The sequence below is a fragment of the Oncorhynchus nerka genome, linkage group LG28 (assembly GCF_034236695.1).
Source record: "Oncorhynchus nerka isolate Pitt River linkage group LG28, Oner_Uvic_2.0, whole genome shotgun sequence".
NCBI lineage: Eukaryota > Metazoa > Chordata > Actinopteri > Salmoniformes > Salmonidae > Oncorhynchus > Oncorhynchus nerka.
The window spans coordinates 45,349,238-45,375,305 of NC_088423.1; the positions used below are offsets into that span (position 1 = coordinate 45,349,238).

The 26,068-nt window shown below is 42.1% G+C and overlaps 1 protein-coding gene across 1 annotated transcript in view; it reads left to right on the plus strand.

Annotated features, from left to right (window-relative positions):
• Nucleotides 1-23,979, plus strand: part of LOC115113283 (melanopsin-A-like) — a 99,020-nt gene extending 75,041 nt beyond the window's left edge. Inside the window, 3 exon segments of the mRNA XM_065012834.1 lie at nucleotides 5,666-5,861; nucleotides 5,952-6,122; nucleotides 20,178-23,979. Coding sequence (XP_064868906.1) covers nucleotides 5,666-5,861; nucleotides 5,952-6,122; nucleotides 20,178-20,411 — 601 coding nt within the window. The 3' untranslated portion in view covers nucleotides 20,412-23,979.
• Nucleotides 23,980-26,068: the final 2,089 nt, after the last annotated feature.

The following is a 26,068-nucleotide window of genomic DNA, read 5'->3' on the forward strand; positions in this document are numbered from 1 at the left end:
AAAGAAACCACTACTAAAGGACACCAATAAGAAAAAGAGACTTGCTAGCGGCCAAGAAACACGAGCAATGGACATTAGACCGGTGTAAATTTGTCTTTTGGTCTGGAGTCCAAATTGGAGATTTTTGGTTCCAACCGCCATGTCTTTGTGAGATGCGGTGTGGGTAACCGGATGATCTCTGCATGTGTATTTCCCCACCGTAAAGCATGGAGGAGGAGGTGTTATTGTGTAGAAGTGCTTTGCTGGTGACACTGTCAGTGATTTATTTAGAATTCAGGCACACTTAACCAGCATGGCTACCACAGCATTCTGCAGCGATACACCATCCCATCTGGTTTGAGCTTAGTGGGACTATCATTTGTTTTTCAACAAGACAATGACCCAATACGCCTCCAGGCTGTGTAAGGGCTATTTTACCAAGAAGGGGAGTGATGGAGTGCTGCATCAGATGACCTGGCCTACACAATATCCAGACCTCAACAAAATTGAGATGGTTTAGGATGAGTTGGACAGCGGAGTGAAGGAAAAGCAGCCAACACGTGCTCAGCATATGTGGGAACTCCTTAAAGACTGTTGGAAAAGCATTCCAGGTGAAGCTGGTTGAGAGAATGCCAAGAGTGTGCAAAGCTGTCATCAAGGCAAAGGGTGGCTATTTGACGAATCTCAAATATACTATATATTTTGAGTTGTTTAACACTTTTTTGGTTACTACATGATTCCATATGTGTTATTTCATGGTTTTGATGTCTTCACTATTATTCTACAATGTAGAAAATAACAAAAAATAGGTGTTCTAAGGCTTTTTTATTTTTTACCTTTATTTAACTAGGCAAGTCAGTTAAGAACAAATTCTTATTTTCAATGGCGGCCTAGGAACAGTGGGTTAACTGCCTGTTCAGGGGCAGAACGACAGATTTGTACCTTGTCAGATGGGGGATTTGAACGTGCAACTTTTTGGTTACTAGTTCAACACTAATCACTAGGCTACCCTGCCGCCCCATTTCTGACTGGTAGTGAACATGCAGTATTTTTATTAAACTTTGATTTACTAGGCAAGTCAATTAAGAACAAATTCTTACATACAATGACTGCCTACCAAGAGGCGAAAGGCCTCCTGCAGGGACGGGGGATTACAAATAAAAATGTAGGACAAAACACACATCACGACAAGAGCAACACCACAACACTACATAAAGAGAGTCCTAAGACAACAACAGAGCATGGCAGCAACCCATGACAACACAGCATGGTAGCAACACAACATGGCAACAATACGGAAGCAACACAACATGGGAGCAGCACAACATGGTAGCAGCACAAACATGGTACAAACATTGTTAGGCACAGATAACAGCACAAGGGCAAAAAGGTAGAGACGACAATAATCACGAGGTGCAGCCACAAGTGTCAGTAAAAGCGTCTATGATTGAGTCTTTGAATGTAGAGATGGAGATAAAACTGTCCAGTTTGAGTGTTTTTTTGCAGCTCGTTCCAGTCGCTACCTGCAGCGAACTGAAAAGAGGAATGACCCAGGGACATGTGTACTTTGGAGACATTTAACAGAATGCGACTGGCTGAACGGGTGTTGTATAATGGAGGATGAGGGTTGTAGTAGGTATCTCAGATAGGGGGGTATGAGGCCTGAGAAGGTTTTATAAATAAGCATCAACCAGTGAGTCTTGCGTCGGGTATTCAGAGATGGCCAGTTTAGTATAGAGTGCAGAGATGTATCCTATAAGGAGCATTGGTGGATAATCTGATGGCAGAATGGTAAAGAACATCTAGCCACTCGAAAGCACCCTTACCTGCCAATCTATAAATTACATCTCCGTAATGTAGCATGGGTAGGATAAGTCATCTGAATCAGGGTTAGTTTGGCAGCTGGGGTGAAGGAGGTGCGATTACGATAGAGGAAACCAAGTCTAGATGTAACCTTAGCCTGCAGCTTGGATATATGCTGACGGAAGGACAGTGTACCATTTAGCCATACTCCCAAGTACTTGTGTGAGGTGACTACCTCAAGCTCTGAACCCTCAGAGGTAGTAATCACACTGGTAGTGGGTATTCTTCTTACTGAATCACGTAACCTTTGTTTTGTAGGTGTTCAGAACAAGGTTAAGGGCAGAGAAAATTTGTTGGACACTAAGAAAGCTTTGTTGAGCGCTTCCTTCTGTCTGAGCTATGTTGTTGATGTAAATTGAGAAGAGTGTAGGGCCTAGGATCTAGCCTTGGGGTACTCCCTTGGTGACAGGCAGTGGCTGAGCCAGTCCGTTGATTATTGACAAATTTTTCCAACACTTTTGATAAACAAGGCAAGATAGAAATTGGCCTATAACTGTTACGATCAGCTTGATCTCCCCCTTTAAATAAAGGACCCACCGTGGCTGCCTTCCAAGCACTGGGAGCCTCCCCAGATAGGAGAGACAGGTTAAAAAGGTGAGAGAGAGGCTCGGCAATGGTAGGGGCTACAACCTTAAAGAATAAAAGTTCTAAACCATCTAACCCAGATGTTTTTTGGGTCAAGTTTATGGAGCTCTTTTAGCACCTCAGACTCAGTGACTGGCTGCAGGGAGAAGCTGTGCATCAGGGCAGGGGAAAAAGAGGGAGGAGCATCAGGGCTAGTCGCATTAGAAGGAATGGGAGAAGAGGAAGTGGGAGAAGAGGCATGGCTGAGTGACTTGAAGTGACTTAAAGAGCTCAGCCATTCCTTGTCAGTAACAACCACATCATCAACATTAACATGGGCAGCTGTGAAGAGGAGGGTTAATTCAGGTCTTTCAACTGAGACCCACAGAGAGAACTGCTTGTACAGTAACTGAATTTGGCCTTCCGGATAGCCTGAGTGCACTTATTTCCTATTTGCCTGAACTTATTTCACATTTGCCAGTCAGCCTAAGTATTTGTGTGCCGAGCCTCTCGCCAAATAGTGTTCTTGAGGTGGAGTAACTCTGCCAGATCACGGTTGAACAAAGATCTGAACCTGTTTTTAATTCTAATTTTCTTTATGGGGGCATGCTAGTTAACAAAACCACTGAAAATATAAAAAAGAAGGTCCAAGCATCTTCGACAAAGGGAATCAAGCTGATTCTTAGGAGTTGTGCACACCACCCACCGCTTCCGTGTATATTACTTGCTAATGTTCAGTCTTTGGATAACAAAGTTGATGAGCTCAGAGCAATAACATCTGCTAATCACGTGTATGTGACCAATACAATTTGATTTGACTTGAACACCAAGCAACAGTCAACAAAGAGCTATTTGAAAGATGAATGCTTAAAACCAGCAAATCAGATTGTTTGGGGACAGACTTGGTGGAGACAACAGAGCACTGAAAGGGTTCCTTGGTAAAGATTGCCACTCCACCACATTTGGAAGATCTGTCTTGCAGAAGAAGGTTATAACCAGAAATATTCAAATCAGTGTTTTAGAACACTCATTCTTAATCATGGCTCAGTAATGACCAACACATCTGGATTGGAGCTGTGAACCCAGACTTTCAATTGATCCATTTCAGGTAATAAGCTTCTAGTGTTAACTTGAAGAAAACCCAAGGTTTTCCGAGGGCAGAAATCTGTGAAGCCCGAAATCTGAGAACAAGTCAGAATTGGGTCTAGCAACAGTAGACAGGCCAGGGTGTACATGCAAATTTCCAGATATCATCAGCAGTAATACAATTTGGGCATGGCAGAGAGGGAGAGCTTTGCTGTGTTGATTTTTTAAATGACATTTGACTGTGCATCAGATGGCAACAAGATTATATTGTATAGCAATTTCATCAGGTAACATGAATACGCCGCCGGTGAGAGGGGGTTAGAATGGAAGGCCACTGTAGTACTGAATGTCCAGAGGTTTTCAGTGTTAGTCATAATTTCCTCTGACATGATACATCAGGCCCCTGGCTAGTCACTGACCCTACTCACACTCACTAGACTATATATACAAACTCACACACACTACATTGACACTCCCACACAAAACCCACACACATACGCTACACATAACACACACACACTCAGACCGACAAGACAAACACACATATTACACACACATTTTTACACTCATCATTTGCTGCTGCTACTCTGTCCTTTATTTTACTCTTATTAATATCTATCCTGATCATGTGCATAAACTCTAATATGCATATGGTTGTTTTGAATGAATCATCTTAGAAAGCACTGTCCATTTCGTTGTTAGGCTTTGAAACAATATGTTTTACACTCAGTTTCAACCTGCTGTTGAAGTTCTTTCTTCAAATTGATTAGCCTTCAGTGAGGTGAGTTTTAAAAGTACTGTAGGTGTCAGGGTTTACCAGAATTGGACCCAGAAGCAGACCAGGACAAGGTGAGTATAAAGATGGTGAATATTTATTAATCGATGAGAACATGGAGGTAGATAGTTCCGGGTGGAGGAGCGGGCAGCGGAGGTGGGTTGATGGGAGTGGATAGGCAGATCCAATGGATAACAACACACTGGCAACGAGCAGACAGGGATGGGGTATGGGTTCCGGGTGAATGGCTGTAGACAGAACAAACGGCGGTAAGTTAAAGGCAAGCAAGACGTACAAAACAAACTCTATAAACTGGAGGCTGGTTCGTGGGCACAACATACTGTTCATGGCTAACGATCCGGCAGGGAATGGATGTCAGGTCAGAGCTTTTGAAGGGGAGAGGTGATGATCAGGACAGGTGTGCAGATTACTGATGGGATACAGGTGCGGGTGAACATCGATCTCCCAACAAGCTAATTCGCCCGGCAACCAGACAGACAGGGTGCGTTCCAGGACACCGGAAACACACTCCAGGACAGAAACACAGGCAAACACAGACTCAGGAAGCGGGATTCGTGACAGTAGGCCTACTGTTTTGTTGATGTGTGTTTGATGTGATTTTCGACTGCATTTGCATTGATGTCAGAGTGGTTAGAGGGACAATAGAAAACTGAGTTCCAGCCCATTAGGACCTGATGGTAGTCAGCAAGTTGGGCACTAAAAAAGCATGTCCAGAGTGCATAAGAGGATATTACAGTGACTCATCTGTCACGTGGAATGTTACTGCGGTCATGACTCATGACTGCAGGTGTGGCAGTAATATGGTCACCGCAACAGCCCTAATCCTGATGCCTAGTCACTTTACCTTTATGTACATACTGTGTCTACCTACAATACCTCATATTGGCATGTAAGTTTCTCACTTATGGGTGGCATAAATTGTGATATTTGCAAATGCAATATTGCAATATTTACTATAATTTTAAAAAAGTGTACTGTTTTTGCGGCCATTACTGTAGAATTTACTAGTGTTTTTTGTGTGGATAATACAGTAGTATTTACTGTAGTATTCTACAGGAGTGTTTCCAAACCCCGGTCGTCGAGTACCCCCAACAGCACATTTGTTTTATTGCAACCATGGACAAGGACACCTGATTCAACTTGTCAATTACTCATCAAGCCCTCAATGAGCTTAAGGAGGTGTGTTTGTCAAGGGCTACAACAAAAATGTGTACTGTTGGGGGTACTTGCGGACCAGGGTTGGGAAACTGACATTCTATAATAAAAGTACTACACATGATCGAGGGATACTAAGTACTGTGGTATTCGATAGTAAACTGTAGTATTTTTTTCATGTGGGTACATCTCCTTATTTTCCCCGCTCCATTCTGCCTTCAGGATGGCCATAGCCAAGTACATCCCATGTCTGGGTGTGTTGCTGTGTGTACGTAGACGTGACCTGCGCTCCACCGACAGCAGCTTCATGTCCACCAGACGCTCCACTGTCACCAGCCAGACCTCCGACATCAGCGATCGCTTACGCCGCACCAGCACCGTCAAGTCCCGCCTCTCCTCCGCCTCCGACAGCGAATCGGTACGGATAAATATGTCCTGATACATGTATGTGTCTTTGTCTGTCTGTCCAGGTGTCTATCTGACGGTTATGTAATGGTCCTTCTCCCAGGGCTGGACAGATACTGAGGCTGACCTCTCCAGTATGGGCTCCAGGCCGGCTAGCCGCCAGTTGTCCTGTGATATCAGCAAGGACACAACCGAGCTACCAGCCCTCAAGCCTTACAGCTCCTCCAGCTTCAACTCCAAGATGAAGAGCAACGACTCTGGCATTTTTGAGAAGGTAACTAACACATCAGGGCAAGGTCAAGTCAAGCGGCAAGCCTACTCTCTGTTCCCTTCCACATGTTTGACAATGTTCTGAATGCGCGGAGGATATTTTGGGCTCTAAAGGCAGAACAGTGTGAATGGTTGTCTAACACAGTAGAGGTCACTAAGAGTCAACATCAAGTAAAAAAAAAAAAATCTCACCTCACTAGCACTTATGTGTTATAATCCTGAAGTATAGAAATAAATCACACAGATATGTAGCTTCGGCTTCAAGTCACTTGTAATGAGTGACCTGGGAAGCCCCATGTGCCCCTATATGAATTCCTAGGTATAACCATCAAACTCAGATCAGATATCAGACAATAGAGCACACAGATCATATTATCAAAATGTAGATTAATGAATAGCATATTACTTACTGGTATACATTATGATTCTGTATTATTATTTAGTTATTATTGAGACACTTTTAATTCTATCACATGCTCAACTCCTAACATCAATACACGTTAATCTCACCAATGGTACCTAATATTCAGTGCCTCTACCTGAGAAACACCTAATCAAACAGTAACACACTTGAAAACAGCTTCACCAATCTGTCTTTACTGTAATGTAACTAGGCAAGAACTAAGTCCACATTTCCATCAGAAAGGATTTCTCTCTAATCTGCCACAAATCTAAATGCTAAGCCGTTGGCCTTTCTAAAATATTGAATTTGGCCTTTACTACTATAGCCCATAGAAAAGTGTTAAATAACACATTCATAAAATAGAAAAAGATAATAAATCGTAAGTAATAAGGTTTTGAAGTGTATGTCCTATATCTAGGAGATATAATAAAGCCCAGGAAATATTTAACCCCTTTTTCTTTTTGGCACAAAACTATTTCCATACTTCCATTCATGTGTATGGGTTACCTTTAGTTTGTAGCCCAAATGTTTTGGGCGTTACCGACTTCAGACGAGTCCTGTAGGGCTTGTGGGGATCGTAGAACAAAACGACGAACACCACCATGTTTGTGAGAGTCTCCCCTTTCAATAGAGTGGTCATATTATTAGGCCAAACCGCTCAGATGCTACAGACGTTTTCGCGCGAATACAGATTTTCGGGATGTCTTCTGGGCTGACAAACAGCGCTCTAGCTCTGTCATTTTCCACATCAGATTGCGGAAGGGCGACTGATGAGGATGTGGTGGATTGAGACGCAGCCCATGCAAAAAAACAGCTATCTAACTTAAACTGATGGATTTTGATGGGATCTTTTATAATGTTTCTTACATTGACACACCGGTCCGTTAATAGACTTTAGGGGGTTAATTAAACCTTATTTTGGCTTGGAATGCAACCCTGGATTTGTGTAAGCCAATCGCATGACTCCTAAACTAATCTGGCACCTCATTACAGACAGGATGTTACAACGGATCAACTGAAAATCACTCCAGGAAACGTCTTTACAACATATTGTTATAAAATGATGATACAATTATTGACAGAGATTCGATCTCACTGTTCATTAACTGTCCCCCTTTGGTGCATTTGCCCTTGTTCACTCACTCTGAAAAGCCTTTCATCTGGGTTGGAGCCGCAGTATTACAGTATTCAGAGGTTTGACCCCACCAAGGCACTAGATTCTATCAGATCCGCGCTAGCCGACATCCACATATCAGTTGATGTAGCCGTGTTAGAGCCATCACAAGCAGCTCCTTGCGTTACCATATCGCAGACACTGCCATTGGATGCAGTGTCCATGACAAGGTAACGAAGCCACAGCCGACTTTATACACACAAACACTCAAATGCGTGATGTTCTATTGTCTACACTTTGATTAGACTGATAGGCTATAACCCCCCCCCCCCCAATCCAAATTCACACGACAACATGCATTAGAATGTCATTATTTCTATCATCGATAGAGCCTACACTTTCTATCTCCGATTTGAACTTCTAATGCGGTAGGGGTCGGCCAATGCTGGTTTATGCTCTATCTGAAATGCATTAGAGCACCAGCTTTTCCGGACTACTGTGTGATCACAGTCTCCGAAGCCATTTTCTGCAGTCAAATTACCTAGTGGCCTCATGGGTGAAACATTATTAATATATTTCATAATTTCAAAATTAATAAACATTCTCTCAAAAAGCTGCTGAAAATCCAGTGTTTCAATGTGAAATGGTTTTGTTATATTTCAGTCTTCTGAGATGTATATGAAGTGTATTATTAGGATGTAAACTCAAAATGTAATACATTTCAACTCTATATCCGGTACAGGTCTCTTCTTTTTTTAAAGCCCATAACCATATGTCTGAGGTGTTTTCGTTTGTTTCAAAATAGATTTGTTTAAGACGACCAAGAAATACTCTGTGTGACCCTGATTTAGCCCATTGCAGTAAAAAGTTAAATAGGTTAACATTAACAAGGCCACAGAGCCAGACGGATTACCAGGACATGTACTCGCTGACCAGTGTCTTCACTGACATTTTCAACCTCTCTCTGACCGTCTGTAATGCCTACATGTTTCAAGCAGAACGCCATAGTCCCTGTGCCCAAAAACACCAAGGTAACCTGTCTAAATGACTATCACCCCATAGCACTCGCATCTATAGCCGTGAAATGCTTTGAAAGGCTGGTGATGGCTCACATCAACGCCATCATCCCAGACACTCTGGCCCCACTCCACTTCACATACCACCCCAACAGATCCACAGACGACACAATCTCTATTGCACTCCACACTGCTCTTTCCCACCTGTACAAACACTTATGTGAGAATGCTGTTCATTGACTACAGCTCAGCGTTCAACACCATTGTACCTTCCAAGCTCATCACTAAAATATGGACCCTGAGATTAAACACCTCCCTCTGCAATGGATCCTGGACTTCCTGACAGACCGCCCCCAGGTGGTCAGGGTAGGCAACAACACATTTACCACGGTGACCCTCAACACGGGGGCCGCTCAGGGGTGCATGCTTAGTCCCCTCCTGTACTCCCTGTTTACCCACAACTGCGTGGCCACACATGACTCCAATACAATCATTGTTTACACACGACACAACAGCCTACAGGGGGGAGGTCAGAGACCTGGCAGTGTGGTGCCAGGACAACAACCTCTTCCACATCATCAGCAAGGAAAAGGAGCTGATCGTGGACTTCGGCAAACGGAGGGCTGAGCACGCCCCCATCCACATCGACAGGGCTGTTGTGGAACAGGTCCAGAGCTTCAAGTTCCTCTTTGTCCACAACACTAAGGAGCTATCATGGTCTACACACATCAACACAGTCGTGAAGAGGTCACGACATTGCCCCTTCCGCCTTTTGAGGCTAAAAAGATTCAGCATGGGCCCTCAGATCCTACTGTATGTGCTATGTGCACAGCCAAACAATGGAAATTATGGATTCGACTTCCACTTTACCTCCCTACTGCAGCGTGCTGGTGGCAAACTTGCCAGATTAAATTATTTGAAAGAGTCCATTTATAAAGTATAAAAGTCACGTAAACAAGTGTATAAGTGTCATTTTATATTTATTTAATTCAAGCTCACTATCGTTAGCTAGACAGACCTACTAGTAGGCTAGTTCTATTATGATAATAACGTTAGTTGTGTTGTGGTTGAGTTCTTTAAGGCCCAGGCCATCCAGCTAGCCAATAACTGTAACAATAACTATAATGAACAACTATATGCTACATAACTATATAACATTGGTGAGCAGCCACACTAGAGGAACGTTTATCCTTTTAGAGTCCTGCACCTGTCAATCAACTGATCAATGCATCCTACTTGCCTCTGCCTATAAGGTGGTACCACAAGATGTTCACGAGGTCTCTAACACGTTGCGAGCATGTACACATACATGTTATTCAATCATTTCATCCAAACTACTCGTGCGCGTATGCGTGGCCAGGCACTAAAATATAATTTGGTTCTATTTTTGATGCATGGCGTGCTGCAAGTCCCACCTCTGCCATTTCCTCATTGGTTTTTAGGAGCATATACCCACGTAGGTTATTGAAATATGTACTGAGGTCCACACTCCAGTCCAGATGGTAGTGGTTGCCAACCGCCATATAAAGTCCACAGAAGAATAAGGGATTACTAGAAACTAACTAGGTTTCCCCTTTATCTGTAGATTAATTGTCGGAGTAGAGAACACATGATTTTGTGTTGACTCAACGGGTAAAAATTCTACAAAGACACAGAAAAAAAGGACTTTGTGCATTTCAGGTAAAAGAACAACCCAATGTTTATATCCCAGGACAAGTTAGCTAGCAACAGCAAGCTATCTAGCTAAATGTTCATGAATGTTTAATGTGTTTCGACCTGCCCCCAAATTAATATAGTTGGTTCAGAGTTCGTTTTGATATTTCAACCTGCATGTCCTGATTGCGACTGGTGTGGACGCTGCACACGGACGCATGCGCGGCCCCCGTCTAGTCAGCATGTAACACACAGATACTGGTTCAGAGTGACCATTCAGTGCTTTCAGTGTTCATTGTTGTAGTGACAACTGCAAATAATACTTCAATGCAGTAGGATGCATGTACATCTAGGCTTAATGAAAAATAATATAGTAACTCTTATATAAATGTAACAAGCATGTCATTGCATCATTGCTTAAGTGGTTATTAAGTGATTTCCATTTTTCTAAAGCTTGTCAATTCCTTTGGGTCTTCTTTTTCACTGTACTCATCTCTGTATGTCCTGTGCAACTATTTGCAATGCATCGGTACAACGTTATCACAACAATGCACTTTCTCTCAACTTTCCCTGACATGCATTTCTATGCTGCTGTAGGCCTGTTTTACATTCAGCAATTGGCAAGAGCAAGCCTGCTTCTTACCCCAAATAGGTTATTCGGTCTAGTATAAAACTTTTTTTTTTTAAATAAATGTCCCATAGCTTTTGTAGCCTATCACTATAAACACAAAAGTATGTGGACACCCCTTCAAATTAGTGGACTCTGCTATTTCCACACCCGTTGCTGACGAGTGTATAAAATCGAGCACACAGCAATGCTAGAGCTTCTCCGGTCAACTGAAGTGCTGTTATGGGGAAGTGGAAACATCTAGGAGTAACAACGACTCAGCTGCGTGGTGGTAGGCCACACAAGCTAACAGAATGGAACTGCCGAGCGCTGAAGCGAGTAGCGTGTAAAAATCTTCTGTCCTTGGTTGCAACACTCATTACCAAGTTTCAAACTGCCTCTGGAAGCAATGTCAGCACAATAACGGGAGCGTCATGAAATGGGTTTCCATGGCCGAGCAGCCGCACACAAGCCTAAGATCACCATGCGCAATATCAAGCGTCGGCTAGAGGGGTGTAAAGCACGTCTCTATTGGACCCTGGAGCAGTGGAAACGTGTTCTCTGGAGTGATGAATCACGCTTTACCATCTGGTAGTCTGGCGGACGAATCTGGGTTTGGCGGATGCCAGGAGAACGCTACCTGCCCGATTGCATAGTGCCAACTGTAAAGTTTTGGTAGAGGAATAGTGGTCTGGGGCTGTTTTTCATGGTTTGGGCTAGGCCCCTTAGTTCCAATGAAGGGAAATCTTAACGCTACAGCATACAATTACATTTTAGATGGTTTGTCGAGATCGGTGTGGAAGAAATTGACTGGCCTGCACAAAGCCCTGACCTCAAACCCATTGAACACCTTCGAGATGAATTGGAACACTGACTGCGAGCCAGGCTTAATCACCCAACATCAGTGCCTAACCTCACTAATGCTCTTATGGCTGAATGGAAGCAAGTCCCCGCAGCAATGTTCCAACATCTAGTGGAAAGCCTTCCCAGAAGAGTGCAGGCTGTTATAGCAGCAAGGGGGGACCAACTCCATATTAATGCCCATGATTTTGGAATGAGATGTCAAACCCTGTCCTGCACTGAAATCACACCTCTGAACACCTCAACTCATGCCTCATATACTCATACAATCACTGCTGTGATCCCTTCCCAACTAAATGTAAGTAGCCCTCTCATTCCTATTCCCCATAATATGGTACTATAAATGTCTTTATTAAATGCTTTAGGTTAAAATAATGAGTCTTTCACAATTTTTTAAACATGCTTTGTCGTCTCCGTGCGGTCCTAGCTTATAGCGTGGGTCTCCCATCCTCCTGTTTTTTAAGTCACCAGCCTCCACTGACACATACACGGTCACTATTCTATTACCAATGGCAGTTAGGGATATGTGATATCTGACACACAAACATATTGTAAAAACAGATTAAACCTATTCAATTATGGTCTCCCCATCAAACAACTGAGGCTGCCGTCTGGCAAAAGCATCTCCAGCCAATCGGTAGAAATAGGCAGAGTTGAGGCAGTGTTCAGCAGTGACGCACAAAAAAGGGTGTTGCTATTACTGGACATTTGTGATCACCTCATTGTGGATGTGTTCAGTGCCAGTTCTCGCCGCATCTCATGCATCTGTGAACACAGTCACTGTTCTATTATCAATGGCAGTTAGGGATAGATGACACACACACACACACACACACAGAGCACATTATCAATGGTGGTTTTGAATAACCTGGTGGAACCAACCTGATCACTGTGTTTACCTTTCTATTTCACTTCAGACAATCAGGCTGGTTCCACCAGACTAGGTTATGCCCTGGACATTATATGAATCTAAGAAGTAAAAAAAAAAAGAAGCAACGAATAGTGTCTTTTTAGATGATTTTATGTTTCACAATTGGGTTATCAAATTGTATCAAAGGAATTAAGTGGGTTACCTTCTGTATGTGTACAAATGATGACCATGTGAAAGCTGTTGCCTCTGACAGGTGAAGGTTGCTGGCTGGATACTTGTCAACATTTGGCTACTGTTCCATTCATAGAAACGCTCACAGAGAGGGTGTCTGCATGGTGCTGATGAGGGCCCCCTTGCTGGTCTTCTCTATGCTGCATGTTCGGCTGCTAACTGGACATCTCTCAAACAACTGCAGACGACAATTTTATGGGGTGGTGTTGACTGGGAGTACCTATGATAGGGTGATAAAATAGACAGCCAAGTGGTAAATTACATTTTGTTCTTTAGAAAGGACAAAGCTTTTTGCAAATACATTTCCAACCAAAAGTATTCTACTAGTTGTATCTGCTTGGCTGGGGAATGAACCTGCTATTTTATCAAGCCAGGTATTTTTTAATACAACGTTTTACATAAGACAAATGACCAGCCCTTGTTGGAGTCACTATCAGAGGCCTCATAGTGGCGTGTCCTTTTCATAAGTCGAACGAGACAGCGGGAGAGGTGTCACAAGGGTACTTGTGTCGCATGACACACTTTTATTCTGAGGTCTTGTCTGACAAGTTGTGAAAATAGCAAGTGAAACAGTGAATGAAATGATTTTCGGATGTCGGTAAACCGTTGCAATCACATTGACGGACATGTTATGATACCCACCTTACTCCTTCTGGTAGGTCTCCTTCTGGTAGAATCTGTTCATGACCAGGAGATCAGTCTGGCACCCAACTCTGCACTTTGCACAACAGAAAAACAGGGTCAACAATTGTCATCCTCCCTCAATTATAAGACAACTTGAGAAATAACATAATCTTGTTTGGAAGCTAATTTAATGCTTTACAGATGTAGACTGACTGGCTCCGTTGGATTAGATTTGCACTATGCAACCAACTGTGACATATTTTGCTATGGCCCTGGGTTGGTTTGAGTTTGTTGCTGCTAGTTAGTCAACTGTTGTAGTCAGAAAAGAGTTCGCTAGTGGCAACATGGCTGCATCCAATATTTATTTCTGCCCTTCACATGGGTTGCACCTCGGTGGCTAATGTGACTGTTTCGTCTAAATTACACTAACTTAGTGACATGGAAATACAATGATATTGCTAAAGTAGGCAAATTAGTAGGAAACAACTTTGCCATTACTGTTACTAGCAAAATTAGTCAAAAATAGCCAGCAATACTAATGTTAGCTAGCTAAGATACAGTGGTTCCCTCAATCTTAGTTAGCTGGCTAAGGTTATAGTGCATCTAAAGTCAATCTGGCCACATCACAATAATGACAAAAAAATATTATTTTGAAATGTTATCATGTTTCCAAGCAAAATCTGAGTTGTATTGAGGTACGCTAACATTAGCCAGCCAGCTAGTGAACTTCAGCTATGCTAACGATGATAATGATAATGATAATCAAAATCCTGCATTTCATGGTCATTCAGTGTAGGGCTTTTCAGTCTAAAACGGCCATGATCCTTTGAACATGTTGGGGCGATGAATCAACGGAGCCCAATTCAATGAAGGGAAGTGAAGAGGCGATTTGCATGTGGAGTTTGGCAAAAGGGGGCATGATTTGTTGACATAATTGTAATCCAAACCCAACCTTCATTTACTCGTTCCAAACTCTGTTTTAGGCGAGAATGACTATGACCAAAATGATCCTATTTACACTACACTTTGTAGTCAATATTTACACTAGAATAAATGTTTCTGACTCATATTGATGCCACATAGGCCATTTTCAAAGGGATTAGTTGGTTTTTAGGGACATTCGCTCTTTCAGGTTGAATTAGAAAATCCTCTTTGCCTCTTAATTTAATGGTTGAGTTACACCTGAGTGTTTTAGATGGACTAAAAGCTTTGGGCCTCCGTAACAAGTGATCTGTGGTGTGACTTGATAGATGTTTGGAGATGCGTAATACCGTGTCACATGGACTGATTATTGTGGTCGCCATCCGCCCATTCAAGATCAAATTAAATTGTGTTAGAAACCCTTTACTTACATGTGACTGGTATTTAATTGAGTGTAACATTGAAGTGACTCACAGCATAATTACAATATGTCACTCATTATGATAGCAGGAACCAACCTCAAAGTCCTGAATTGTGTATCTTCTAGAGCTCTGAATGACATTACCATGACAGATATAGGCCACAGGGACTGCAGCTTGCCTCTAGCTGTAAGTACTCATAATGAGTCAAAAGTGTCAGTCAATTCTGCTTGTTTTGTATCGACCAGTGTGGCCATTACCTCCCTCCAATAGACAAAAAAGCAGCACTGCTAAACCCTGGCTGAGTCTGCAATATAACATTACATGTCTTCCCTGTTTTTTAACCCAGCTAGGTGATGGGTTCCCATAGTGTCTTCCTTAGCCAAAGACAATTCATCATTTTTATTTCCGCCCTAGCCTCAGTGTGTTTAGTGTTGACGGATGCTAATGCATTCCTGTGAGGTCTGGCAGGGTTTGGCCATGAGCAGACAGCAGGCATGTGGATGACACGGCCTTATTAAATCACTGCAGTTTAATCTCAAATGTCACAGCAGATTAACCATCCTTATCAATGAGAGACATAATTAACTGTTCTGTGACATGCCTCATGGCAGGCTAGGCCTACAGGGGGAGAAATATTGCCACTTGCTCTTTAATTTGTAGTCAGTGCTGATAATGTCAGAGCAGGAACGGCAGTGGCAGATTGTAATGACGTGAGACAGACTTTCACTCTGAGCTGCAGAGACAACAATACTTTCTCACACTCGTTCACATTATATTACTTTTCTTGAGTCCCTCCATTTCTGATGATATATTACAGTACTTCCTCCAATTTTATGATATGTTACGAATGGTCCGGTGGTGGAAAAGCAGTCTTACAGTATCATACGTCTTTGTGGTCATACAGTATAATATGTCTTGTTGCCGTTAGCATTTGTGGCTAATGTTAGCTAGGTTAGGGGTAAGGGTTAGCTAACATGCTATGTAGTTGCAAATAGTTATGGCTGTGGTTAGCTAAAGTTGTTAATTAGCTAAGATACTTAAGTTGTCCCTGACACAATTTGAACATGCAACCTTTGGATTGCTAGAATTTGCGTTATGTGCCCACCCATTCTCCCCAACAAACCTCCCTACTGTTGTTTCTGTAACCTTCTTGTCTGACAGGGATACTTCGGGATTTTGGCAATGCAGCCCTTTTCCTACTTTCCCAGTCAGATGAACTCATTTTTGGTTTCTGCTTTACCAGAAGCATACCACCCTGCATCCCACTGCTGGCTTGCTTATGAAGCTAAGCAGGGTTGGTCCTGGATGGGAGACCAGATGCTGCTGGAAGTGGTGTTGGAGGGCCAGTAGGAGACACCTTTTCCTCAGGTCAAAAGAAATACAAATAATAATAATATCCCAATGCCCCAGGGCAGTGATTGGGAATATGTCCCTGTATAGGGTGCTGTTATACAGATGGGATGTTAAAACGGGTGTCCTGACTTTCTGTGGTCACTAAAAATCCCATGGTACTTATTGTAAGAGTTGGGGTGTTAACCCTGGTGTCCTGGCTAAATTCCCAATCTGACCCACATACCATCATGGTCACCTAATCATCCCCAGCTTACAATTGGTTCATTCATCCCTGTAACTATTCCCCAGGTCGTTGCTGTAAATGAGAATGTGTTCTCAGTCAAGTTACCTGGTAAAATAGGGGTTACATTTTATTAAAAAAGGAAGTTGCTAACTAGTGTTACGCAATTGCTAAATACTGTTACCCACAATGACTGGCTTCCAGTTAGCATTGGCTCGTCAAACTACCTCTAACTTCCTTCATACTGGATGCAGAGACATACAAATAGTATCTATGTGTTCATTTGACTCTGGGGAAGTAGATAAAGGGCTTCATTGCCAAAGTATCCCTTTAAGTAACCAGAGCATTGTTACATATACAGATTGTAGGTGGAGGAGAGTCGGAATGAAAGTAAGGCGGGTGAAAGTAACACTTTTCTCAGATAACATAGAAGCTAGAATGACATAGTGAAGTCATCCCATTCCTAATGTGGAGGACGAGGTCCTTGCAAAAAAAACACAAAAAAACAGCCCAGTCTACCCATGTATCGCCAAATTATCAACAAAAAGTGGTTTTGAGCGAGTTAAAAAAAAGTTTTAAAAAACGGACCTGGAAGGGTTTTTTGGTTGTAGAGTTGTTAACAAAACGGACATTTTCTTATGTCATTTTCTTAACTAAATGACAGCATAGGTTTCAAGTATTATAATAGCTAGTCTTGGGTGTTAGCCTGGGAGAAGTTACAGGAGATATGGGTGGGACGAAAGTAACACAATGTTAACTGATGACCTGGAATAAAATAACATTTAAGCACAGGTCAATGTCTCCTCTAGTTCATAAAATATCAACAAGTGACTGAATATTTGAAAATGAAATATGGCATCATTAGAATAATGCCTTAATCAATTGACTTGATTGATCAGCTTCTCACATAAGCTTTTATGGACAGGTTAGTGGTTAAAATATATATATATATCATTATGATTCTGGTGGTCAAACCATAGAAATGTGATAAGCATGATGAGTTTGCCGTTGGTGAAAAGTATAAAAACGTTTATTCTATCAAGACATGAGTAACGCGCATGGCAAGGACAGCTGGAGGGCACCTGGTTGGTAGGACTAAGCATGAATAGTAATTGAAAATGGTGAAAAACATCTCTTACTACATTCCCATTGAAGTGAGATGATGTGATTAATTTTAGTCCAATTAATATTGTAAGGCGATGTTGAAGCATGGTTTATTTTAAATTAAAATGTCTAACCTACAGCATGAATGATTCAAATCGACACAAACATGAAATTATTTCTAATAGTACATTTGTTTAAAGTAATGAGCATTACAAACCATAAACATGGCGATAAGACAGATATTGTGCACTTCTTGCCAGCTGTTACTTCCGTTCCAAAGCTGTGTTAAAGCCAATTTATGCTTGATCCGAAATGTGGTCTGACGCTCCTTATAGAAGGTGTGACGCAATTGAGGAGTCTGGAGGCATGCATAGTCCAAATTGAACTCGGTACTGTATCACTGTGCGCCTCACAAATGTTGTAACAATGCCGAGGGCTCCATTGACATGATTGGTTGACTATAGGTGGGGGTGGGTGGCACTATATAAATACGAACTCACTCCCTTGACAACAGTTCTACTCGACAGCTCTGCGCTGCGTCGCGAAGCGCCATAAGTCTGAATGCCCTGACTTTTATAGAGGCTGTATCACGGTAAATGCTGCATGGCCAATGCAAATGTCGGGTTGACCATGTAGCGCCTTTAATACCCGCCCCGCCGTCAGGCACAAAAGTAATGTTCCGTTCGTTCTGTTCTCTGTGTATTTAATTTCAACTAATTTACCCTAGAAAGGAAATTACAGTTGCTAATAGTAGAGGACATACTGTATATACAGTGCCTTGCGAAAGTATTTGGCCCCCTTGAACTTTGCAACCTTTTGCCACATTTCAGGCTTCAAACATAAAGATATAAAACTGTATTTTTTTGTGAAGAATCAACAACAAGTGGGACACAATCATGAAGTGGAACGACATTTATTGGATATTTCAAACTTTTTTTAACAAATCAAACACTGAAAAATTGGGCGTGCAAAATTATTCAGCCCCCTTAAGTTAATACTTTGTAGCGCCACCTTTTGCTGCGATTACAGCTGTAAGTCGCTTGGGGTATGTCTCTATCAGTTTTGCACATCGAGAGACTGAACATTTTTCCCATTCCTCCTTGCAAAACAGCTCGAGCTCAGTGAGGTTGGATGGAGAGCATTTGTGAACAGCAGTTTTCAGTTCATTCCACAGATTCTCGATTGGATTCAGGTCTGGACTTTGACTTGGCCATTCTAACACCTGGATATGTTTATTTTTGAACCATTCCATTGTAGATTTTGCTTTATGTTTTGGATCATTGTCTTGTTGGAGGACAAATCTCCGTCCCAGTCTCAGGTCTTTTGCAGACTCCATCAGGTTTTCTTCCAGAATGGTCCTGTATTTGGCTCCATCCATCTTCCCATCAATTTTAACCATCTTCCCTGTCCCTGCTGAAGAAAAGCAGGCCCAAACCATGATGCTGCCACCACCATGTTTGACAGTGGGGATGGCGTGTTCAGGGTGATGAGCTGTGTTGCTTTTACGCCAAACATAACGTTTTGCATTGTTGCCAAAAAGTTCAATTTTGGTTTCATGTGACCAGAGCACCTTCTTCCACATGTTTGGTGTGTCTCCCAGTTGGCTTGTGGCAAACTTTAAACTACACTTTTATGGATATCTTTAAGAAATGGCTTTCTTCTTGCCACTCTTCCATAAAGGCCAGATTTGTGCAATATACGACTGATTGTTGTCCTATGGACAGAGTCTCCCACCTCAGCTGTAGATCTCTGCAGTTCATCCAGAGTGATCATGGGCCTCTGATCTCTGATCAGTCTTCTCCTTGTATGAGCTGAAAGTTTAGAGGGACGGCCAGGTCTTGGTAGATTTGCAGTGGTCTGATACTCCTTCCATTTCAATATTATCGCTTGCACAGTGCTTCTTGGGATGTTTAAAGCTTGGGAAATCTTTTTGTATCCAAATCCGGCTTTAAACTTCTTCACAACAGTATCTCGGACCTGCCTGGTGTGTTCCTTGTTCTTCATGATGCTCTCTGCGCTTTTAACGGACCTCTGAGACTATCACAGTGCAGGTGCATTTATACGGAGACTTGATTACACACAGGTGGATTGTATTTATCATCATTAGTCATTTAGGTCAACATTGGATCATTCAGAGATCCTCACTGAACTTCTGGAGAGAGTTTGCTGCACTGAAATTAAAGGGGCTGAATAATTGTGCAGGCCCAATTTTTCAGTTTTTGATTTGTTAAAAAAGTTTGAAATATCCAATAAATGTCGTTCCACTTCATGATTGTGTCCCACTTGTTGTTGATTCTTCACAAAAAAATACAGTTTTATATCTTTATGTTTGAAGCCTGAAATGTGGCAAAAGGTCGCAAAGTTCAAGGGGGCCGAATATTTTCGCTAGGCACTGTAAATTGTTTGTCATAAAATATGGTGTTTCTAGCTCTATCTTTTGTCCCATTTCTCCCATACCCCAAAAACATGACTTTGCTGGAGACAAAGGAAAAGATATCTTTGAGATTTGCTTCGAAGGATACAAGACCATCTTTTAGGGAAAATAATATTAAACCAGGAATCCAATTGCCATGTTGCATAGATAATTGGGTGCAAAAATCTATAATTTGGCAATTTATGTTCATTGTTTCTCATCTCACCTTTTGTTTGACTTCGACAGGCTGGTGATTCGTCAGAAGCCATCGTAATGAGAGGAATGATTGGCCAGATTCCCAGCATCGTCATCACCTCCGAGACCAGCCCTTTCTTACCTGTCCTTAGGGCCAGTTCCCGTGGATCCCGTACAAGGCCATCCAATGGCAGTATAGATGTGGGGTCTGTTATTAAGGAGCCACAGGAGAGTGTCCAGCAGAGGTCAACACTTCCCAGTGATGCCTCTACACCACTTATCTGATCACAACCACAGTACATGATAAATTATAATAAATGCCAGGGTCTGTACTCAACATGAAACTTTTCTACAAGTCAAGTTAACCCCCATGTGAATACTCTTGCTGTACGTTCTTTACTGAAAAGGTTTTGTTTTGTTGCTTTGTTAATGTGGTACAACCAGGGCCGGCTCCAAGCATGCGACGTAAGCGGTCGCTTTGGGGCTCCAGCCGCCATGGGGCCCCCGAACCAGGAACTAATTTCAGGTCTCGAACATACTGTTCTCTACACCACTTTGCAAAATGTCAGGGAAATGTACCATAAAACTGAATCAATGTACTCCGCCATCAACAGGGAGGCCACAGAGAGGGGGGCGCTGGGTACCAGACAAATTACAGAAATGGGATTGGTTGCGTTGTCTGCTAAGCTTTCACCTGGTCCTCTTGAGTGAGCTACAATCGTAAGGAAGTCTGTAAAATCAGACAGCAGCCCAACTGTTTCAAACCCATTTCAAACATTTCCCCTAGCCCAGGTCCCCTCATCTAAGATCTGCTAAAGGCTGAAACCGATTAAGTATAACTATTGTGTGAAGTAATGCAGACATGACTAAAAGAGGCTGAGCTGGAAATGGCTATCTGAGGGATCTATCGTAGCTGGGAGATGCTGGAAATGTCAGGCTGTCTAGGGCAGGGGTTCTCAAACCTCTCACCGGGGACCCCCAGCTGTTCAATGTATTTGAACTATTCCACAGCTTGCACACCTGATTCAAATAGTAAATTAATCATCAAGCCCTTGACTATGTGAATCTGGTGAGTTACAGTAGTTCAGGGTTACAACAAAATTGTGAAGAGTCTGGTGTTCCCCTGGGGAGAGGTTGGAGAACCACTGGTCCAGGGTATTGATTGAAGTCCTTAATGTGGGTCTAGGCTGTAGTCAGCCCAGATTCTTTCTCGAGGCCCCATGGCCTGTGTGACAGGATCTGGGCTGACTACAGCCTGGACCCACATTAAGGACTTCAATCAATACCCTGGCCTTAAATGTCTTGAGCATTAGAATGTGTAGGACGCTGCACAATAAATCCACCACTCAGGGCTGAATTCGATAGAACCTGCAATTTGATTGAGCAAGACAAATTCCTTCTGGATGGTAATACAGTATTCTATTGTTGTATTTACGCAGTATAGCTCTTTTCCCCATAGACAAATAAAATCACTGAATGGTTTTTAACTATTGTAGATGCGTCCAGTTTACAGAATAAGAAGTGGTTGGTCCATGGGCAGACACTGCAATAACATTATCTATGGCGGATTTGAATTCCAGCCTCAGTTTCTCATCCGTTCCTCTGACTTCAATCACCAGACTAGTGTTAACTGATACTACTGTGTTTTGATGGAACCAAATAGACTGACAGGCTACAGGACACAATGGTTGAGAGTGATTGATAACACTTGTAATGAGAACACAAGAAGTGGTATTCATATGTACAGGTAAACAGTCCATGTGCATCTGTTGAGTGTCTGGTCTCCTATTTATTATGGTCTCCTGCTTTTTAGATTATGCTTGTAATAACGCAGTGTAAAATTGAATTTGCTTTGTAAGAAGCTACATTTATTACCAGTAAGTATTGAATTGAAACATTTTCAATATTTTCAAAAGATTTCCACAGTAAGATAATCATACGTATTTATATTTCTGTACCGCGGGGGTCTTTGTGATTGTAATTCATGGGAGAATCGGTATCAGACAATTCATTATGGAGCTAAGTGCTCTAATGGAACAGTTGAAATAACGGATGATGGATCCAATATTCCCTGTGCTTGTATGGGTGGGCAAAAGGGATATTATTGTTGATTATACCTCAGCTGTTAAATAGCTTACACTAAAATGGGTCTGTAGTGAGTTTCAATACAGAGCACAACTATAATACATGTGACTATAATGATATTATAGAATATGAAAGATTTCACCATAGTCTATAATAGCTCAGAAACATAAAACATAAAATATTGAGCGAAGTGCAAGAGGTGTTTGTTTTGTTTTCCAATTTGGAATGGTCGAATGCGAACAGAAAATGACCCCCCCAGTGTTTGCAATTTATCTGCCTGTATGAGCAGATAAAACACCCTGTACCTCAGTGAGATACAGGATGTTTCCCACTGAGCCTTGTCCCCAGGAAGTGGGAAAAACACTTCCTGCTGATTGATACATCAGAGTAAATACACCCTTGATTGCCCATAAAATTACTCCTTGGCAATTGCATTGGCGCTCAATCATGAAATTCTGTTTGTCAGATCTTGTATGCTTGGTTATGTTTTACTGGCAACTCAGTGGGCAGTGGCATCCATTTACTGTTTTGGGAAAGGGAAACTGTCCTACATGGTGACCCACCATTCTGAGGTGTGAAATGTATTATTTCACTTACTACATGCTAGCTAATATGATTAAGCACCACAGTGAGGTGGAAATAGTGTTCCCAGTGGCCAGGTTTCCATCTAATTGGTAACAGATGTTCATGCAAATATAAAAAAATCCACATAAAGAAAATTTGCATTTCTTTTTTTCATCAGTGGAGTGTTTCTAGCAAACGGACTTGTTGCTGATTTAAAAAAAATCAGCATGTGATGAGGTAGTGCACAAAAAAATCATTTTTTGCTTAAGTTTTCATATACCGAATCAAAATCCAAAGTTCAATGTGTTTCCATCGCAGATGAATATGGATACTTTTTATTTGTCAAACGGCAGTCAAGCATCGATCATCATATCACCCGAATAAGACCCTCTTAATTTATTGGAAAGGCGTTTGAAGTTAATCAGAATTTATTTAATCGGTAGCCTAATAAAACTGCATGGTTTCCCGAGTCGAAGTGGGAGGACCATACACCATATGGCATGACTCCAAGTTTACTCCGATATGATGGCGTTTTCTCCGCCATGTCTAGCATAATTAGTTTTCCCGACACAAAACGATCCCACCATGTCGAACAAACAAATGATCTGTCAACATTTATACAATTTTATCAAAACTTCCTAATTACATCACAGGCTCACAACTGTAGTGATTTATTTTATATTGTATGACTTTACTCGCATAAAAACTGGATGGAAACGTGGTTAGTGATTCACAACTTCGCATGGCCAGAAAAGTAGACAGAGAGACTTGGGAGTTCAGCTTCATTCCAGATGGGAAAGGTTTGAAAGGTTGATTCAAAAGCGTAACTTCAACTTTAACCTAACGGTGAAAACTCATTTTCACCCCCTGCTCTCAGTATCTCAGAGGTGAAAGTGTTTCTAAAATAGATTCAATTGCAGTATGTTTTCCAAATAAATGTTATTCAGTCTTATCAAATGGCAAGTTGCAATCTATTTTGTTGTTCTGTAGTATAATGGTGTTGAGCTTATATCCCGTTTTAATTCTACATTTGTTTGTGTGTTTGCATTATTGACAAGCATCTATCTTACAGGAAAAGGACGATATGTTTAGAAATATGAAAAATAATTTATTGTAGATTTGTTACTTTGCCTATAGTATGTCCAATCAGTGTTATTTTTCTAAATAAATACATTTTACTCAATGTATCCTTCACCTTGTGATGCATCAGTATTTTTGAAGTATTGTACAAATACAAAAGGTAAATAAAAGATAATAAAATATTCAATGTGAGAAGTTTTTACAGCTTAGGTCCACATATATCTCATAATTACTCTGATTTCAAATGTAAAATTGCAATTACACCACTCTGCACAGTATGTGGTTGTTGCAACTTCCTCACCATTAGAGGTTTCTCCAGTCTCTTTTTCCCCCGTTCCCCGCTCCCTGTCAGCAGTCATTATGTCATTGACTTCTCTCCCTGGAGGTCTGGTGTGGAACGCTGTTATCAAGAGGCTGCTGTGTGAAGACATGCACACACACACATGCACTGGCACGCACACACAAACACAGAGGTCTTCCCTTAAAACCTCTGATCTCCTGAGTCGGGTGAGGGACGCTTCTGGGTGGCTGGGCCTTGTGAAACAGCAGATTTATGGCCACAAGTAGTGAATTTAGGGATGAAGAATCATGTATGGCTTTGTTATCCTCTTTGTTCTCATTAAATACACTCTGAGCCCAAAGTATGTGGCCATTGGCCACTTGCAGAACTGACCTAATCTTCTTTGGTAGGAGGTTGAACTGCAAAACACCTATAGGATCAATACTCAGAGCCATACAGTTGATGAAAATAGTCTTTGCGTGTATATATGTGTGTGACTACAAATGCGTGAGGGAATAGGACAGGGTGAAAGGGAGCGAAAGAAGGACAGAGGGTGAGAGGGAGCGAAAGAAGGACAGAGGGTGAGAGGGAGACAGGGAGCGAAAGAAGGACAGAGGGTGAGAGGGAGACAGGGAAAGAGAGTTATGCAGGTAGATAAGTGACAGGAAATCTCAGATGACAAAAGCAGTGGGCCTGTACACCCTTAAGTGTGTGAACTGATAAACGTGTGTGTTTTTCAACATGTATGACAAGAATGTGTATGATAAAATGAGTTTCCATTGCACTTGACATTGGCATATACCTTTTCATGTTGCTAATTGAACATTGACCAAAGAAGGAATGTGTTGATGTCGGATACGGTCTCCTGACAAATAATGGAAGGTATTTGAAGATGGTGGATGAAGATATCCCTCTAGTGGTGTGGGGGCTGTGCTTTGGCAAAGTGGGTGGGGTTATATCCTGCCTGTTTGGCCCTGTCCGGGGGTATCGTCGGACAGGGCCACAGTGTCTCCTGACCCCTCCTGTCTCAGCCTCCAGTATTTATGTTGCAATAGTTTGTGTGGGGGGCGAGGGTCAGTCGGTTACATCTGGAGTATTTCTCTTGTCTTATCCGGTGTCCTGTGTGAATTTAAGTAGGATCCCTCTAATTCTCTCTCTTTCTCTTGGAAGACCTGAGCCCACGGACCATGCCTCAGGACTACCTGGCCTGATGACTCCTTGCTGACCCCAGTCCACCTATTCATGCTGCTGCTCCAGTTTCAACTATTTTGCCTGCGGCTATGGAACCCTGACCTGTTCACTGGACGTGCTACCTTGTCCCGGACCTAGGGGTGAAGAATTATGGATGGCTTTGTTATCTTTGTTCTCATTAAATACTCTCTGAGCCCAAAGTATGTGGCCAATGGCCAAAACCGGCTGTTTTGGACTTTCTCTCTACCGCACCTGCTGTCTCTAACTCTGAATGATCGGCTATGAAAAGCCAACTGACATTTACTCTTGAGGTGCTGACCTGTTGCACCCTCTATAACCACTGTGATTATTATTATCTGACCCTGCTGGTCATCTATGAACGTTTGAACATCTTGGCCATGATCTGTTATAATTTCCACCCGGCACAGCCAGAAGAGGACTGGCCACCCCTCAGAGCCTGGTTCCTTTCTAGGTTTCTTATTAGGTTCTGATCTTTCTAAGGGAGTTTTTCATAGCCACTGGGGTTTTAGACTGGATTTCTGTACAACACTTTGTGACAACCGCTGATGTAAAAAGGGCTTCATAAATACATTTGATTGAATGTGATTGACTGATATTTCACCAACAACAGTTTTCACCGACATCATTAAAAAAATCTAGAAAATAAAGCATAGCTTGATTCAACTATGAAGATTTATTTAACTAGGCACGTCAGTTAAGAACAAATTCTTATTTACAATGA